At 47.7% G+C, this 20307-nt stretch overlaps 1 protein-coding gene across 1 annotated transcript in view; it reads right to left on the bottom strand.

Moving 5' to 3' along the window:
- RASSF7 (Ras association domain family member 7) overlaps positions 1–19807 on the bottom strand; it is a 46381-nt gene extending 26574 nt beyond the window's left edge. The window contains exon 1 of the mRNA XM_077820159.1: positions 19655–19807. Coding sequence (XP_077676285.1) covers positions 19655–19713 — 59 coding nt within the window. The 5' untranslated portion in view covers positions 19714–19807. The remainder of the gene's footprint in view (positions 1–19654) is intronic.
- Between the last annotated feature and the right edge of the window lie 500 nt (positions 19808–20307).

Genomic DNA, 20307 nt, shown 5'->3' with positions numbered 1-20307 from the left:
GAGTTGGCTCCCCACCTGGGCTCACTACCAAAGCCGCTACTTGTCAATACCGTCCAAGGCACCATCAGCCTGTGCCAGGCTTTCCACCTCCCCAGTCCCACTCTGCATGACTCAGACAGAGGAGGAAGTGGAGTGGCAGGGATGCCAAATAAACAGACCTGACAATATAGGAGTCAAACGATCAGGAGGGAGGAAGAGTCCAGGCGAGAGAAGGGAGGCAGAGCAATAGAGTAAGCCAATAGGGGACGAAAGGTGAGGGTAGACACGGAACGGGGTAAGAAAAGACACACCAGACAGAGAACCCCAAGCTAAATATTAAAGTTCTCAGCTCCATGGGAGGAACAGGACTTGGGAGGAAAGGAGGAGGAGAAGGATCAATATTTGCCCCACAGAAACCTCAGCGACTACCGATTTCCCTCACACATAAGGCAATATCATCAGCTAGACTGCAAATATGGTCTTCTGCTAGGACTTCTATCCCATCGTGTTATTTCTCGGATGGACGGTGGTGACAGGCTCCCTCCAAACCCACAACGTTGCTTGCACCATGGCTACACGCCTCATAATCAGCCTACTGATATCACTTCAGAAGGCGACGGAGAGCAAGGTCCACAAAATTACGAGTTTATGTCATTACTCTGGTAGAGAGAACTGGCTTAGTCCCCCCCACCCCAAGGAGGTCTGCTATCTTAAAGGGACAGCATTAATTTTCGCCACATTGCTTTTTTTATCCTACTATTGATATAACACACAAAACTATAATGAAAAGATTAGAGGAAAAAATACTTCCTTGAATCTTCTGCACTTGGCAATACATCAAATAGCCCATTTCACAGTTTACTGTTGGTGCAAATCTGAGTCAGTGACAGAGAAGAGAAAAACATTTAAATAAATAGGACATTAACCCCTCCTTCCCCCAAAAAGGCATAGGGATTCGGGGCAGCTAGTTGGTAACTCAAGCTACATTTCACTCATTTTTTAAATTGACTATATTTCAAGTGGACAGCATTCCTTTAATCCATTGGTAATCCTTCCCTTGCCTGCGTGTCACATTTTCTAAATGGATTGTTCTGTAGCAATGTCAGGTTCGAGGCATCAGAATTTCTTGGAAAGCATTTAACAACTGAATAGACCATCTGGTTGTTACACCCCCTCTCGCTGTCAGGTGGAGGAGGGAGATTAGCTCATACATTTGGTCTTCAAGGCAAAAACTGGTTCCTTGTTACGTGGCAGTGCCTATCTGACTGGACAATCCAGGTTGAGTCAAGGCACCGGCAGTTTGTACCTTGATGTGGCTAGGTGAGGTCAGCCCTATACCCCTCATCTGCAGTTGACCTTGTCTAGCTACACTGCCTTACAAACTACCTGTGCCTCGTCTCCACTAGGATTTTATAGTCTGACAGGTATTGCTGGAAACACATACTCTGTTTCGCAAGGTAGACATTAGCTATCGAAAAAACACAAAAATCAGACTCACTTGCCGTTCTTCGATAGGCGACGAGGAAAAGCTGGACGACACAGCGTTGTGTGTGTACCCATCTACTTCCAGACACACACAGCTGTTTTCATGCCCTGGTAGCAAAGTTTACTTTGTGCATGTCAGAAAAAAGCATTTAGCCCTATTGCCATTTGCTATAGCCCTAGCCAGCTGATTACTTCTGGCAATCATTAACCCACATTCCTCCAGCAGTCTCCCTCCCAGGGCACAAAGGGGGTGGGGTGGCGGGGGGGGAGGAACCAGCTGAACTGGAGCTAATCATAAAGCAGGGTTGTTTTTTAAAATCACTTAAAATAGCTACAGTGACTAACAATTCTCTTCTGTTTATGGCTAACATAAGACTTCTTCCCTCACCCCAGGTAAGTGATTCTCTGCCCTGGCCTGTTTTGGTGAGGAAGCAATACCAGCAGGCAGCATGGACAGCAAATAGAACAAACTGACCTCCGCGAGTCTCCCTAAAGAGAAGGACTTGTCTTCTAACTGGAAGTTAAACCTTTGGGGGTTGTGTTGTCTGAAAAAACAAATACATCATCTCTTCTGCCTTCTACACCAGCCATGGACATCTCCTTGAAGCCTCTCTCTGTTCTCTTCCTGATTCTCTTCTCCACTGGTGCCCTCTACAATCGTCCTCAGGTGACCTCATCCACTGCCCTGGTTTTGTACTTGTGCACCAACAAGCTCAAACCTACCTGCCCACCCCTGCCCTCTGCCCAAGCTGAGGGCAGATCCTCATGGAGATCCTGCCACTTCCTTGTACAAAACATGGCAAAAACTAAACTCATGGTTCCTCCAACACCCTCTTCCCCATCCCTGTTGCCGTCTCCTCTAAAACAGCGTTTTTCAAAGTGCAGGTCTCAACCAAGTACTGGGTCGTGGCATGTCAGGCACTGGGTCGCTCTGGTCAGCACCGCCGACCAGGATGTTAAAAATCCCATTGGCAGTGCTGCCCAGCTACCTGTTCCCACACCTCATTGTGCCCCAGGAGTGGCCAGCAGCGGGTTCGGCTTCTAGACAGGGGGCCACAGGACTCCACGCGCTGCCCCTGCCCCGAGCACTGGCTCCGCACTCCCATTGGCCGGAGCTGGGGGGAGGCAGTGCCTATGGGCGAGAGCCGTGCAGAGCCGCTTGAGTACCTCCGCATAGGAGCTGGACCTGCTGCTGGCCGCTTCAGGCGTAGCACAGTCCACGGTGCCGGGACAGGCTGGAAGTCTGCTTCTGCATCCCGCCTGCGCCGCTGACTGGGAGCCGCCAGAGGTACTTCCGGGCCCCAACGCCGCGCTCCAATCCCCTGCCCCAGCCCTGCGTCCCCCCCCAACCCGGAACCCCTTCCTGCACCCCAAACCCCTCATCCCGGCCCCACCCCAGAGCCTGCACCCACAGCCCAGACCCTCTCCTGCACCCCAACCCCCTGCCCCAGCCCTGAGCCCCTCCCGCACCCCAAATCCCTCATCCCCAGCCCCGTTGGGTCACGGACATCAACAATTTTCTTCAACTGGATCCCCAGAAAAAAAGTCTGCAAGCCACTGCTCTAAAACCTCTCATTGCTCAGCCTCCTAATGCTGGGGTTGCCTTTGCCTCCTCCTCATCTCGCCCCCAAATGCTCACTGGTTCTTTTTGTTGCTTCTCCCTCTAAAGGCCTTTCTAAAATTCATCCCTTCATTCCTCACCTCCCAATCCCAAGATCAGGCTCTCTCCTTCCTCTCCTGTTGCCTCCGTGACTCCCCTCTCCTCAACCTACCCAACATCCAGCACCTAACACGAACACTTTCCCTCCCTCCTGCCCTGACCAAAGCACCTCTCTCCTCAAGGCCCTTCACCGGTGGCCTACGTGTAAACTCCTCCTGGGCTACATTTTCTGAGGAAAAGTGGCTGTTATTTTTTAATATTAACTACAACCAGTATGTAAAGGGGAAGTAGGTGCAAGTGTAATGTTCTTAACTTCTATCATGCACTTCAGAAGTAACATTTGATTTTAGTTCTGCCTCAATTGTAGATAAGCTTTTTTTTTTTAAACTTGTGGCCTCCATCTGTCTATTATCCAGTAGAAGTTCTTAAATGTTCCCCAGTAAGAGGGCTTGAAGAAAATCCAGCACTGAAATCATATAGCAATCTCTCCCAAATAAGTACTGTCATCTTCAAAATTTTAAACTCTCATTTTAACATACTATATTAAGTTTCTAGGCTTGTGAAGGTGACCTTCCAAATGCAGTTCCAGTACCTCTGCTGGTATTCATAGCTCTGCCAAGCTGTAAAACCCAGATCAGAATTCCCTCAATTTTCAGGGATGCTATTCAGAATCCTATAGGCAGCACTGAAACTGACAAGAATTGGGTCAATTTCTTGTTGTTGCTTTAGAAAGCTACAAGCAGCAGCAGCACTGGCATGCAGTGGACCTACCCCTATGGACTCCCAAAAATCAGAGATTAAGGGAAGGATAGAGTGCAAAAGACATTCCCACAATACAGCAACAAACAAGAGACAAGCCTGCTTGACACTGAAACATTAGATTTTCCTAGCTACATCGCTCAGAGCTGTGAAAAATTTCACGCCTTGAGTACCATCATGAGGTCAACCTAATCCCCGGCGTAGATGCAGCTAGGTTGATGGAAGAATTCTTCTGTCAACCTAGCTACTGCCTCTTGGAGAAGTGGACTTAATTTTATTAAGATGATGTTGAAGTAAAAAGAAAACGGTACAGAGTTTAAGCATAGACGTTTCTGGTTATCTGGGAATAAGGTACAGATTATCAAGGGGTGCGAAATTCGGTTTAGGAACGGGTGGCATAAGGAATACATAATCTGCAATCTCCCCGATTGGGAGTAAAAGTTTAACGGGTCAAAGTACAGACATTGAGATATGAGGGTATGTTGTTCATATGATGGCTATGTTCAGGTGTGGAGTATAATGAGCGGATACGATGAGGAGGATGGATTGACCCTCATTTGGTGGGATTTAATGTTCAGTGAGTTTATGGTTCCCGTTCATACGGTCCAATGGAAAAGTCTCTCAGTCCCTTTCCCATAGTTGATGCACGATGTCGTACAATGGAAAAGCCCCTTCTGTCCACGTAGGAAGCGTCTACACAGCTGCATCACCGTGGCTGTACCATTGCAGCGACTGTAGTGTAGACATACCCCAGGTGGCAGAGCAGCAGAGACCGTTCTCAGCAGCAAGAGGTTTAGAACGGGAGACAGAGAAGCAAGGAGAAAAAAAGAATGTGAGGGAGTTTTTTTGCTTGTTTGTTTTTAAAAGCTTGAGACATTTATTGTTAATGGAAGTTTGTTTCAGTCACAGGTAGGGCCAGGTGGTCGTTCCACTCCCTCGGCTTCCGCAGTAACACCCTGTGCAGAGGATGGAGCTCAAGGGATATCAGAAATACAAGCACTCGTCACTGGCCCAGCAATTCCTGAGGCCTTTGAATTTGTCTAACACTCACTAGCCAAAGGCTAAACACTACAGATGAAACTCCCAAGCGGCGTCTAAGGAGAGGACCCTGGAAGGAATCTCAGCAGCTCCGAGGGTATTTGTTTTGCATTAGGACACTGGGATCCCCATCTTTCTCATCAGTCTGTGTGCTAACAGGTTTAGTCTGCTGTCAACGTTCATGCCCACTGGTGAGGATTTTTGAGGGGGGGGACAGGGAAAGAAGTGGAAGAAAGATAAACAATAGGGACAGACACACGCTTTCTGCCTGAGTTAAGTTTATTCACTTCCTACAGCTGACGTCTTTCATGCAGTAATTGCGTAAACTTCTCCAGAGCTACTAAGCATGTGTGTTCACCTCCTACAAGTAGGAGGGGAAAGAGGGCAGGTGGGGCCACTTCATTCTGCTCCAATCTACTTTTGCCGATTTTCTTATAATCCATGATCTATTTCCATCAGATATGGGCATGCTCTCTTACCATGTACGGAACATTTAAATTCTTCAGACTGCTTCAAAACACATCTACCAAAAATCCCAAGACACCCTTCCCCAGGCACAAAACCTGCTGACAGAACAGGATCTGCCCACCAAACTGCCTTTTCAGCATAGCCTCAGCTTTTAACAAGATGGGCCTCAATCCTTTTGAGTCTATCCCTCCCTCTTCTTAATCCACCCCTGCCCAATTCTTCCCTGTGCAACCAACTGTGTGCAAGGCACGCCCTTGTTTTAGGACTTAGGCAGGGGAGGTGGGGTTGGGAGGCTCAGCATACAAGAGGCCTGGTTTAGAGGGCAGGGGTTCCCCCCACCTGCACTCAGCCAACCTATCAAGAGTGTCATTGGGACAGCTGCTGCCCACACAGCTCCTTCAGGTGAGCAGTTTACAGCGGTCAGGGGTACCAAAAAAATGGGACAAATACACTGGAAAGAGTGACCAGGGTGTCCCAGGGACACACGATCATCAAATTCACACTACTCCCTAAACACCCCCACCCTTCCCTTCCTACAGGCCAGGCGTCTTCTCCCCATCTTTCAAATCCCTCCTCAAAACCCACTCCTTTGGCTTGGCTTTCCACTCCTCCCATCTCAACCTGCCTCAGCCTTAAAAGGCCACATAGAACCGATGTGATTCACCTGCTGTTTAATAGGATTTAATCCTCCTCCCTCCATGGTCTCTCGTGTTCTGCCTTCGTCCAAATTGGGCCCCACTCCTGAAATTCATGCACATAGCCCCACTGACCTCAATGGGGCTCCCTGCACATGGATCCCTGCACCTGGACTGAAGCCCATTAAAATCACTGGGCGGTCTGAGCTGATGCAGGAATCTGCTTGCAGAGAACTCACTGCAGGGCTGGGTCCTTAGACCAAGGTCTTCAGGGTATGTCTCTCCTCTTCCTCAAATATCTGTGAAGCACCACAGTGCTTTACAGACCTACACAAATGTACAGACCTACACAAATGGCTGGTTTTGTGGTGGGGGGAGGGAGGGAGAGGCAGGGAGAAGCAACCACCGCTCCAGGCCTGCTGAGCCCTTAGCCCTGTTCAGAACACTCGCTGGAAGGCATGGGAAGAGCCGCTGGTACTTCACTGGTATCACCTTTCAGGGACTTCCAATCTGATCTGTTTTGCAAGGTGCACTGGGAGAAGTTTGATGGAGGTTTTAGCAGAATTTATACCCCGGACTCTGCAGGAAATCAAATGCCAGCATCTCCCGTCTGCAAAGCCCTCCCAGATCTTAGCAGCCCCCCAGTAACCCCTCTTTTATAATACAAAGCAGCTCAGAGCCTTGATGTGGCCTTTCAGGGAAACGCTTTTGGCTTTTGTTCCGTGGAGGCACAAAGGGGGGGCTATTCTCAAGAGGTCAGACAGGCTATTTCTATGCAAACGTTTTGTTTTGTGAACAGAACGAGTTTCCCCCACATAATACCCCACAGCTCAGGCATTCATTGGGAGCCTCTTTCTTCCCCTCACCCCACCCAGCGCAATTGGACATACCTCTTTATTGTGCATCCCAGGAGGGCTGGGAAGGAGGAACTGATGGGCTGATGCATAACAACAGGCATGCATCAGAAACCAAACTCACTCACCAAAGCACCTGGGCTTTGCTTGGATACAGCTATTTAGCTGGGCAGATGACTTGGGAAGAACTTTATTCAAGAATGCTCCTTCCCCAGTATTTTCAGGTCTCTGTGTGGGGGGTAATTTTAACTAACAGCTTTATCTCCCTCTCAGCCCAGTTTCTCCTTCTGCCTTGACCAATGAAGTCCTAACCATATTTTTATGACACCACTTTGTTGTTTATCTAAAAGGTATTTATGTGGCCCGGACCCCTTACCATAGTATCTGAATGTCTCACCCTCTTTACACAAACACCCCCGGCAGTGCTATTATCCCCATTTTACAGATGGCGAACTGAGGAACAGAGAAGCTTAGTGACTTGCCCAAGACAACACAAGGCAGCTATAGCAGAGAAGAGAATTCACCCTAAGTGTCCAAGTTCCAGGCCAGCACCCAAAGCACTAAATCATTTGTTGCCTGAAGTGTCAAATTCAAAATCAGGTAAGAAAGGAGTCAACTCTCACTGGAAGACAGCGCTGGTGTCAGAAAGATGAATTTCAGTTCTTGCATGTTATTTGAAAGTGATTCAAAGTATGCAAATCCTTTTAAAGGGATACTTTTACAAGGGAACTCTTATTTTAGAAAAAAAACTCTCTATCCTTTAGGTCACCAACATGGTAAAGTGGAAGACAACTTCAACTGTGAGCTCTTTGGGGCAGGGACGGTCTCTTTGTCCTGTGTTTGTACAACACCTAGCACAATGGGGTCCTAATCCAGGAGATGCCAAGGTGCTGGGGCAACGCAAACAATTTCTGTTCAATGAGGAACCATGGAAGTTGCCACACTGATCTCTGGGACAACAATATCTCTGCTCTCCTGACTCCACAGTCCCCCTCTTTTAATTTCTCTGCCTCCGTCTGCACTTTTCAAAACCCTGTTAATGCACTTTGAAAATACACCAATAAATGAAACCCCCTCATCCCACCACCCACCCACCTCCCACTCCTTTGGTAAAATTCAGAGAATATCCTGATATAGGAAGATGTGAAGAAACTGTGTCAAGTGAATGCAACTGTAAAACAAAGTTGTATCAAGACATATGTTTAAAAACCATTAGCTTCCCCCCTCTTCCTATCATCCTCCCTGTAAAATGAGCCAGTAAAGAATCACAATGGACAACTTGCAGACACAGATTTTAAGGCCAGATGGAACCACTAGGATTATCTAGTCTGGGGGTTCCCAAACTTTTTATTAAGGTGGCTCACCAACTGCATTGTGTCCTTTTGTGCAAATCACCATTTCAGATTTGCACCCTCCACCCTGGCACCACAATCCTCATTGACACTCGGTGCAGAGGGGAGTGGTTGGAGCGTGAGCAAGCCCTACACTCACCCAGCAGGGCTGGGCCTGGCTCCCCTCTCTGGGCATTGAGACCTGGCACATGGGGTCGCAGTCCCCTGGGATCGGAGCCACAACTGAGTGGGAAGCATGGGATGGGAGCTCGCTCTCCTGTGCGCATCAGGCTGGGTGAAGTGTATGTTTGCTTATGCCAGGGCTCAGTGATGGGTTAATCTGGCCCTGGATATGGTAACCCAGCTAGACCCTTGTTGAGACGTAGCCTTTGGGAAACTCTGATCTAGTCTGACCTCCCGCAGAGCACAGGCCAGAGAACGGCCCGCCCCCAATCCCATTTCTCTCTCTTCCTCCCTAGTAACCCAACAGTGGAACAATTGGGCTACAAAGGTCCAGTAATCCTTTCACAAACGTGTAAGGGGCTTATCTCAAATGTTTTATCACTGGGGTTTAATTGAAAGATTTCCAAAAGTCAGGAAGAGCTGTGCCAGGTTCCCCACGTGTATGTCGTGTGTGAGTGTGAGAGAAAAAACCAAAAAACAAGGTCTCACACAGATAAAAGCCCACAGCCTCTCCTCCCCTCCCCCTCCCCCCCCCCCCCATCCCAAGTAACAGGTATTACCAGTTGCTGGGAAACATCAAACCAGTTCAAATAGACCTAGCTTTCTAAAGCCACCAGATCTCAGACAAAGCAAACCTCTTTATCTTGCCCAGCTATACTGCTTTCTTTGCAGTTAATCCTCCCAGACACTCACTCATTACACACATCCTTTTTCAAAAGATGCATCCCGGGAGAAATAATTGGGATTACTCAATTGCCTTCCCAGAAAGATACGTTCCCCCCCAGCTTTGCTCTTCACTCCCAGTTAACGGCTACATGGGTCTTTAGAATTTACCCCCTGGGCCCAGGAAGACCAGAGTTCTCCCATAATTTAATGGGAAAGAATCAGAGCACTCAGATTCTGCAGCACAAAAAAAACTACAGGACGTGACTCCAGAAGTGCTCACAACACGCAAGTGAGCATGGCATCTGTGACACTTGAGTGTGGTTTTGCAGTGTGGCCGCTCACGCCTATACCAGGCTAACCTAGGTACCACTCGCCTGAGTTAACTGCAGCAAAGACAAACCCTCAGAGCATACTGCTGTGGCCACTTCGGCCTCCTCTACAAGTTGGATGCAGAAACCACCACTGGTGCAGCTTTACAGTGGCAGCAGCAACAGTGTTAGGCCATGTCTACACTAGTGCCGCTGTAAGCTTGCAACTGGATCGATGCAGCTGCGCTGCTGTAAGATCGCTCATGTAGCCACTCTGTGCCGACGGGAGAGAGCTCACCTGCTGACATAGCGCTGTGCACACGACTGCTATGCAGGCATAATTTATGTCTGGAGGGTGGTTTTTTCCCCACACCCCTGAGCAATATAAGTTTTGCCAACATAAGCAGTGGTATAGACATGGCCTGAGTGTAGACAGAGCTCCGATGTTTTGTCATGGTGTCATCTAACTCTACTCAAAATGGGTCTAACTGGCATGAGTCTGAAAACACCAGGGGCCCATTCACATTAGGGCTCCCAGCTTTGCTAAAGTTGGTGGAGCCAAACTGGTGTCAACATTTGGAAATTTTTGTAAGCTTTTCCTTGTGTGGGCCAGGCATCAGGATATAGTGCCGTTTGTGAGCAAGGCAACGTTTCTATCACTAGCCAAAAGGGCGGATACAAATCCATCATTTTTATTTACTAAAAAGTTTTAAATTAATTTTTATAATCTGAATCATACTGTGGTTCTTTCTTCCCATATTAGAGTCTTAGATTGCTTATGTGGCTGTTCTATACTAGCTTCTTTCATTCATTTCCTAATTGACAGCCAGGAAAAAAGCTCTATATAAAATCTGAAATTGTACTAAAGTTTCAAACTTCAAATGCTCCTCTTCATTGATCAAGAAAAGTCCAGGGCTTTATTAACACCACAAACTCAAATGCACAAATCAATAAGCAAACAGCCCATGTGCTATTTTCAGCCTCTATCTACAGATAATGAACTTCCACAAGTCAAAAAAGCAGAACCACTCTGAAAAGGCTACAGCTCTCCATCTAGGTTTGCAGTTTGAAGTCAGTGTGCTCTTAAGTAACTTAACTGCCTTGGAAAATCCCACTCTGACCTATCTACGGATGAGGAGAGAAGCCTAATTTAAAGCTCTTAATTTTTGAAAATTTTGGTCTGTTATGTATAAAGTGTTCTCAATATAACATATCAAAAGTCTAAATAGATTTTAATTATTAACACTGAAGCACTTTTTAAAACAATTTTTAAATTAAAAGATTTTATGCCACCAGAAGAAAAGAAAGAAAAAGACAGTGTTAGCCCCAGATGCTGCAAACAATTATGCAACACACTTAACTTAAGCGTGGAGTAGTCCCACTCACTCCAATGGCACTGTTCATGTGACTAAGAGTTATGTACCTGCTCTAGGCGTTTGCAGAGTCAGAAGCTTACTTTTCAAGGCTTTTAGGGTAAAATTCAAAGAAGATAAATTAGCAGCAGTGGCATTAAAAATGTTGTTATAATTAGGTTCATTATAAGTAGCAAAGGCACAAATTTGCATGTTAGTTTTTGGTTTGTTGTTTTTCTGTTTTTGTTTTTTTAAATAAAAGCCTCAACATGATAGAGATCTAGCTATCTGCTAGCCAAGGGATTTTACCTCATGATGGAGTTTCAGTTTCAACCACTCACATGGAAAAAAAGTTAAGCCTAAACTAGCATAAGATGCTGGAAGACTCCTGATGCAGGCTTCCATTAGATGTAAAGTTTTAAAACACTCCAAGAGAGATGCTTTAGTCAAGCCATAACTAGGCTTGACGTGGAAATTACTGGATGAAATTCTATGGCTGGTGTTCTAAAGGTGGTCAGACTATATGGTCATAATGGCCTTTTAAAAAAAACAACTATGAAACTAAAACACGTATTTGTCCTTCACTTCAAAAAGGCGCTGTTTTCCAAAGTTAGAACAAGACACTATAAAAACGAACACGTGTTTATTCACTCTCCAGCAGTCTCCAATTGCCAGGGTCATTAGTTGCATACACAAGAAGTTGTGCTGGTGTCCTACATGATGGTGTGACCTGCAATAGAAGGCAACTAGACTAGAGCACATGGAGGAGGGTCCTTTCCAGTCCTCCGCCCCATGTCCTATTGTAACGAAGCATCCCTGCCCAGGTTTCCTGCACAGACAAGAGCAGCATTTATAAATGAAACATCCAATTAGAGATGCCTTTGGGCATTAGCAATGGTTTGGTGTCCTCACAGAATCTGAAATAATAGCTAGACCAGCCAAGGCAGGCAGCCTTGTACACAAAACACAGAAAAGCTTGTGGATAGTCAGGCTTTTATTGGGGTGCTCGTTAGGCAATGGAATTCATGCTCCAATCTACAGAAAGGCACTGGACTGCCAACATCCCCCTCTATGGCTGCTGCCTTGGTGCACTTCTTGCACAGGCTTGGTCCACACACACACACACACACCTAGTTGACATAAATTGGTTTGTTTATCAATTTAGTTAAAATCGGTGCAAACCCCTTGTGCAGACACTGTTAGATCAGAAAAAAGAAAAGGAGTACTTGTGGCACCTTAGAGACTAACATGAGCTGTAGCTCACGAAAGCTCATGCTCAGATAAATTGGTTAGTCTCTAAGGTGCCACAAGTACTCCTTTTCTTTTTGCGAATACAGACTAACACGGCTGTTACTCTGAAACCTGTTAGATCAGAGTGACCAATAACATTTTAGTTCATTCAATTATAAGGAGGCTGGACTTAGTTAAGTAACCAACTCAAACTGATGAGTCAGACAGAGAAATCTCTGCATTTAGACAAGCCCTGTGAACAGCAGCAACTCCTTGCGATTGTATAATAAGCTCTTTCATCTGAGAACCGCAAAATGGGCACGATGGCCATGTTACAGAGGAATGTCTGGAGCACACAAGGCAGAAGTGACAGTGAGAAGCCCTGAGCATCACCTGTTTTTTGTATGTTTGCAGAAACAATGCAGGCTGAGATTTTTAATAGGAATCGATCGTCTAAATTGCCAAGGCAGCTTTGAACATCACCGCTGTAGTTATGTGGTATTTTATTCCCCAGAACTAACATACTTCCATGCTTCTTTATAAAGAGTCCATATTGATCAGCAGACCAGCACTGCAAGGCAGTCTTACAAAATGCAGCTTGTGTTCAGCACAGTGGAGGAAGGATAATGTTTGGTTAGGAAACATTACGATTTTACACTCGAGAGAGAGAGAGAAGTTCTTCAGTGGATGGTTTCCTTTTAACAGAAGTGTGTGCTCTGAGCAGGCAACATTTTGGCCTTAGAAAATTTAGACTAATATCAGGTCTAAACTTCAGAGTAGCAGCCGTGTTAGTCTGTATCCGCAAAAAGAAAAGGAGGACTTGTGGCATCTTAGAGACTAATAAATTTATTTGAGCAATCTGATGAAGTGAGCTGTAGCTCAGGAAAGCTTATGCTCAAATAAATTTGTTAGTCTCTAAGGTGCCACAAGTCCTCCTTTTCTTTTTGAGCTCTAAACTTAAAACACTACTTCAGTGCAGCTGCTACAATGCAGCTGGGCCTCTGTAGCACATTAATGAAGACGCTCTATGCCGACAGTAATCCACCTCCACGAGGCGGTAGCTATGTCAGCAGGAGAAGCTCTCCTGCCGACATAGTGCTGTCTTCTACACTGGTGCTTAGGTCGGTGTAACTACATCACTCAGGGGTGTGGGTTTTTCACACCCCTGAGCGACGCAGTTATACCAAAGTAATTGTGTTGTGCAGACCTGCCCTACATCTGCTCCTAGGGGAGAGTCATGGGGTTGTTTCTACTGTTTATATTGAAAGGTGCCAAACCCGCTTCCTTCCACCACAAACTTCTGCCTCCCCCCTCAAAAAATTCCCCCAAACCAAGCCTCGGTATATCCTGGCTCAAAGACATCCCTTAAGTACCAGGGAGAAGGAAGAGGAGGCTACACTGTCAGTTTTGAACAAGACGCAAAGTGAAATTCAGAGACAGTTAGGATACGTCTACACTGCAAATAGACACCCATCCCGTCCTGTGCCAGCTGACTCGGGCTAGTGGGGATTCAGTCTAAGGGGCTGTGGGACCCTCTTACCTCATGGGGTCTCAGAGCTCAGGCTGCAGCCAGAGCCCTAATGTCTACACCACAATTTAACAGCTCCTTAGTCCAAGTCAGGTGGCAAAGGCCAGCCCGGGGTGTCTAATTGCAGGGTAGACGCCTCCAGAGGCCTTGTTTAGGAACAGGTATGTTTAAAAACGTATTTTCCATCCTAGGATTAACACCCTTAATAACGTGTTAACTGTGTCTACACTAGGTAAAGATAATGTTTGGAATGTGTTGGTTTTCAGGCATGACTTTCTTTTGTTTAGAAAGGGACTTTACCTTCCTATAAGCTTTCTTTATCCACCAGAAAACCTAGTAGCCATCTCCTCACTTCTCATTTTAAAAATGCAGAAAACAGTGTTTTTTCTTGGCTAGTTACAGTACCTGAGCCCTCTCTTGGCTAAGTACGGTATCTGAACCTGACAGACTGTAAGCTCTTCAGGGTGAGGTCTCTACGTTCCAATGTGTCCATACAGCACCCAGGACCAAAGTGCCCCAACCAGAGTCTTTGGGCGCCAGAGCAATATAAATGAAGTAAATCATCCTCCATAGAATAGGCAGGTCACTCAAAATCCAGAGCACCGGGTGGAACGGGCTGAACTTTGGCTCAGCCGCTTACACGAGGAGCATTCCAAACTGCTTGATGCGGGAGAATGGCTGCTAACTCTTGTTCTGCCAGAGACCAGTGCCCGGCAGTAGTGGGGAAACTCAGCAACGACAACAGCTTTGCAGCAAGCAAATCTCATTAAACTTCAAAAGGGCCAAAGAAGAGAGTTTTCCTTTCACGCTGTTTATGTCTGGGGTTGGGTTGTGGAGGGGCCCAGGGGGTGACTACTACTTAGAAAAGAGGGTTTGTTTTTGAAAGTAGGGTATTGGTAGCCATGCCCCCACTCGGGCAGATAATGAGCCTTTATGTTGTTAGACGCCCTTGCTTTCAGCTGGGGGTTCATGACTCACACCATGCTCCATTGTCCGCTGGCAGAGACCACGACGACAGGGACTATTGATTCAGTATCGCAGCAGGTGCCGGTGCACTAGTGACCCGGGAAAATATCATCTGATGAAACTGGATACAGGGGAGGGGCAATTAATTAAAACTACCCTCTTCCCCCCTTCCCCTTTGGGAGAGCCTCAACTTACTTTGATCTGACAGATCATACAAAATAATAGGGCTGGCGGAGGGTGAGGGGAGAGGAAATCACATCCCTGTTTGACACAAAGTCTTTTGGTAAATTATTGCAGAACAAGCCAGAAAGTCAACCACGCCCTGGAATAAACTATTCCTCATTTGCACCTTCAGTCACCAAACAACAAACTTCTGTGTATTGGAACTAGGCATGCAACTAGGTTTTAAGTCCATCCTGTGCTGGCTGTCGTGTTTGTTACATGCAGATTAAATGCCTGGGTAGCAGTTTGCCATCTTTTCCGGTGGTAAAAGTTAACCTCTTCACTGCTGCGACAGACATGCCTTCCTGACGCAGTTAGGCTTTGTCCTCACTACTCACCTTTTAGCGACACAGCTGTGCGGCTACAGCCGTGTTGCTAACAGGTGCTCAGCTCTCCCGCCGACAAAGCGCTGTTCACACTGGCGCTTTTTGTTGGTAAAACTTGTGTCATTTGGGGGTGCGTGTTTTTTTAACACCCTTGAACAACAAAAGTTTTGTCAAGGAAGTTCCAGTGTAGACAAAGCCTCAGATACCTTGCCTCTCTACGCACAGGTGCTGACTCCGTAGGTGCTCCGGGGCTCGAGCACCTGGGGGGGGGGGGAATAGTGGGTGCTGAGCACCCACTGGCAGCCCCTCTATCAGCTTCCCCCTATACCCTCCCAATGTCTCCCACCTGCCAGCGGGCCCCGCCAATCAGCACCTCCTGCCCGCCACCATCAGCTCTTTCACAGTGTGCAGGAGGCTGGGGGGAGGGGGAGGACAAGGCGCACTCAGGGGAGGGCGTGGAACTGGGAGGGAAGAAGCGGGGCAGGGGTGGAGCAGGGGCAGGAAGAGGCAGGGTGCGGGTGGGGCCTTCCCCCCAAAAGGTGGGCTGGGGGCAGGGCCTGGGGCAGAGCGCTCTGCACTTTGGAAAGTCGGTGCCTGTGTCTCTAAGTACTTTCATGCCCTTCCATCACCTTAGCACCCACGCTCCTTTTCCACTTTGCAGCCAGGTATTTACCCATTAAGCCCTCTTTGCATAGAAAACAGTCACACTACAGTCAGTCTTCCAGAAGGCGTCGGATTCTATCCTGGGGCTAGATCAAATAAAGAGATCTAGCATAAGGAAATTGAAACACACACAGCATCCATCCATTCAAACCGCACCCCACCTGGCATATAATTCACTATACTGTAAGCACCATGGCTATCGCAAAATATTCTCCTACCCTACCCTTCCTAGCTTTCCCCGCTGCACACACCCAGACTTCCTACCCACCTTCCCCTCCAACACCATCTGCCCTCCCATCTAGCTCCTCTCCAACATGCCCCCAAGCAATTTGCTCCCCTCCACACACACGCTCGCACACACACACACAGCAAAGCAGCATTCAAAAGCAACACAGTCATGTTTTTGAATGGTGGAAGAACCCATGTATATTCTGGGGGTCTGGCCACAGGGGCCTTGTCGACATTAAGGGTCAGTTTAGATAAAGGCAAGAGGGCAAGGGAGGTCAGGGTCAACTAACACATGCTACAGTGTTTGGAAATGGAAGGCAATGCTTCCAGGTCTACTCCGGCCATCTTTAATTTCGTTCCACTGTCCAAATGGACCCATTGACAAAACCTCTCTAGCATGGAAATCGCTGGGCTCCCCAGAGCATTCTGTTCCATGCAGTGCATTTAAAAAACAGATCACGTCCTACCAGTGCACCCACGTAACTGAGCTATTGAAAGGCTAGTACTTTAACTGAACCATGACACCTCACAAGTGGCCTTCTTAACATAAACGGCAGCGTCCCTGTGCTCAGGGCAAAAATAAAGTCCAGAAAGTATTTGGCAGTTTGGTCCAGCGTGGTCTTGTGGGGCGGGAGGGGGCATGGTTCCAGACCTTCTTCGAGTTGTGCCCCTCCGTTGCCACAGGTCTACAACTCCACTGAAATGTACCTGCAACCCTTCTGGTGGGGGGTCATGACCTCCAGGTTAAAAGAAAAGGAGGACTTGTGGCACTTTAGAGACTAACCAATTTATTTGAGCATAAGCTTTCGTGAGCCACAGCTCACTTCATGGGATCCACCGCATGCATCTGATGATCTAGCAGTGGTCTGGAAACGGGACCTCTGAAATTCTATGTCTAGCTCTAACACTAGCTGGATGCGCCTCACTTTTGCCACCTGTAAAGGAGGGGTTACTCCCAACCTCCCGCACAGGGCTGTCGTGAGGATTAGGGTTTGTCATTTCAAAGCACAAAGCAGAGAACAACAGGAGTGCCACGAAGTTCTCGCTAGGACTGGGGCCACAGGCAGCAAGAGGGAGAGGCGGATGCGGTCACCTTGGGGAAGGAAAAGCAACACCCTGGCCATCCAGATAATAGCAGGCAGTCTCTTAGCCATTTCGTCCTGGTTTTTAATCTGCACTTCCCACCACTTGCCCTGCCCCTTAAGCCAGGCTCATTTGTGTTCAGCGCTGTCTGTCACGATACCCTGGAGCTAAAAAAGACTGTCTTTATTTTCTACCCTAATTAGACCTGACAATTCAAAATCAGCGGCTTCTGATTGACAGAGTCCAATACTTTTTTTTACTTGAAGGCAATAATGCTTTCAACATCAGTGCACAGATCCCCCACCCTTACCCCCTTATGGACTTGGGGGTGGAAAGGTACTTCCCCACTTACGGGTGGCTATAATCTCAGCTGCAGCACGGCCTTTCCATAGAGGTTTTGCATTTTATACTATTCTAATCAGCAGAGAACACGGGAGGGATATGAAGAGCCAGTGGCAAGAGAATCCTTTCAGAAGTTTAAAAAAAAAGTCTAATGCGAAGAGACTCAAATCGTTTTGGGATATGAAGTTAGACTGTTTCCAATGCACCCTTATGATGTCTTAGGCCTTGTCTATAGTCAGGTATTTTACTAGATTGCAGGGGTAGGTGCAACACCTCTAGCAATAAACAAGGTAAAGTGCAACAGGCTGGCTGCAGCTCACCTCTACTTCAAGAGAGTGATTTCCACCAGTGTAAACAGTGGCTTTGCCTGTCTGCACTAGGAGTTTGCAGCTGTGCAACTACGCTGATGGCAAATTCCCAGTGTAGACAGAATCTCCATTCTATGACAAATGTCAGCCAGCAGTACCCACACCTACTACATGAGAGCAGCTCGCTCAGCGTTGGCACAGGAGGGAATGCTGCACAACATCCTGGATGTCAGCACATTCCTCTTCTAAGGCACAAAGGCCCCTGTCACCACTCTGCACTTCCCCGAAAAATAGCTACTTAGGCTGGAGGTTTTTCTACCTGGCCCATCACCACCCCATACAATGGCTTCCTCTGTGAACACAAAGGGCCCTTCAGAAGCAAATCCTAGGCAAGTTCAAAGATGGGATCATCTTGTTGCATCAATGGCTTCCACGGGGCTTTGACCGAAGGTACCTTTCACCTCCTCTCAGCTCATAAAAACACAGTGGGTTTCTCCCTCTCCCTCCCCCACAAAGATAGCCGGCGGCTAGATATCTGCTCTGGTTGATAGGTGTGCTGCCATCATGGGTATGGCTGAGCTGGTGGTAGCAACCCTGGGAAGCTTTATGTAACATCACCATAGTGTGGACCAGGCAGTTGAGGGCCCACGGTCCTGGCCATGACATTACTCCAGAAGATGTCAGTAGGGATCTGCAATTCACCCTCTCGGTTAGTAGGTGATGAGGAAGGGTGCAGGAGGGACAAATCTCAACACTCTTCGGCAAGCTGAGGGCGTGCTGGCAGAGATGCCGGGTGCTGTTTTTGGTGGAGGAAGCCTGCGTAACAGCTGGAGGAATGGAGACGATTGGGATTTAATCCTCACTATTGACCAGATGCCACTAGAAGCTCCATGTATTCAGATGGCAGGAAAATTATAAATACCAGCCAAAGCCGAGTGTGGACAGATCTGAACATAAGAGGAGCCACGTGCCAATGTCACGTATGTACGCTGGCAGGCACTATGAGTCAGAGCTCAATCAGCTGCTTGCAATGACACATCATAAAGTTATTTAATGCTTCCACAGGCCCCTCCCTGTACGAAAGGTAGCATCCTGCATAGCCAGTACACTAGCAGGGAGACAGATTACTTGTAAATATAAGAAAATAAACTAGCACAATTGGCGATCAAACAATCCTGTGGCAGAACCACAAGACGCTCTGTAATTTAAAGGGTGCTGCACCCTGCCAAACTCCGTGCTGCACAGGACATAGAGGGAGGCCATCCCTGCCCCAAGAAATGTCCAATCCCCAGCCCTTGAGGGCAACTATTTTTAGAAAACGTACATCTGATTGTGGATTGAAAGGGGGCTCCTTGTGCCATGCCCCACAACTTCTAAAACTGCAGCGGTTGAGCCAGCCCCATTGCTATGAGAGGAAACAGGGGCACTGCTGACCTCCCCACCTGCCCTGCAGCCCCCAGAACAGCTCGGGTTTGAGCTGGGAGAACTCTGCAGCAGCTCTCCCTTCCTCACAGGCAGCCTGCTGCCTTACAGAGGAGAGAGGAGTGGCTGGCTCTTCAGGTTGCTCCCTTGCCAGCTTCCCTCCTGGGTTGTGGGAACTACAGGGAGAGCAGGACAAGCTCAGGCAGAGGCCAGGAAAATAGTTACAAGTATTGATTGCGACCCTTTGACCTTCCTGAAATAGCGCTTCACCTCCAGGCTGCGAAGGTCACACACCGCTGCTTTAACGAGCAGTTTGAGCACGGCGCGCCCTGGGCAATGGGGAGGACGGCTCTTCACCCAGCCAGCCTCGTTCTTCGCTCAGCTTCGGAGCCAGATGTGAACGGAGAGAGGCTGGTTGTGTAATAGGCATGGGAAAGTGCTCCCGAAGTTAGGGGTGACCGGTGGGGAGTGGGGGGGTGGGAGGAGCATAAAGGTAAGCATAAATAGAAGGCACGTTTAAGGACGGTCCTCCTGAGGGAAAGCCCAGACCCCAAATCCACCTGCTCTCCCCACCAGCAGCCATCCTTCTGCCCAGGAGTTTGCTAGTGACAAACTCGCCTAAGATCCCTACGTGGTCGTGCATTGTGCTGCCGTGAGCTCAACCCGCATTTCCACATACATTTGGAAGCACGGGTGATGGGAAATAATCCCCTGGCAAGGTGCCAATTAATCCCTAAAAGGCAGGAAGTGAGTTAAAAAAATTAAAAAAAAAAAAAAAGTCATGTAGTGTCTGGGAATGCAGGTGTATCCTTTTAACTCTTTTACAAGCCCTCTAGTGTCCCTCTCGGTCTTCCATGCTCCAGAAACCAGCAGAACCCTGCCTAGCAGCCTGTATATGAAGCTAATACTTGCATGCCGTCTGCAGCTATTAAAAAGGGTTACCTGGACTCCAAACCCATCGGTTGCATAAAAGAGCAAGAGACAACAGTACCTTGGGATCATTCACATTGGGTAGGCCATTGTCTTCAGCCCGTCAGAAAGGACCACTCAACTACAGAGGCTTCTCCCCACCCCTCTAATATTATTCCAAAGCATGACCCCATTATACACTGTATACAAGCATCCCCATGCTAGTTATTTCTAATGACAAGAGCCAGCGTTGAGCAACACAAACACCCAGGAGCCAGTCAGGAGCCTAGTTTGTTAAAAATGAGGGACTGAATGCTTGGTTTCCTTTTGACCCACCCTCCCCATATTTCCTGGCAGCAGTT

The sequence above is a fragment of the Eretmochelys imbricata genome, chromosome 6 (genome assembly GCF_965152235.1).
Source record: "Eretmochelys imbricata isolate rEreImb1 chromosome 6, rEreImb1.hap1, whole genome shotgun sequence".
NCBI lineage: Eukaryota > Metazoa > Chordata > Testudines > Cheloniidae > Eretmochelys > Eretmochelys imbricata.
The sequence above is the reverse complement of the archived record's forward strand: the minus strand, read 5'-3'. Positions and strand labels throughout refer to the sequence as shown.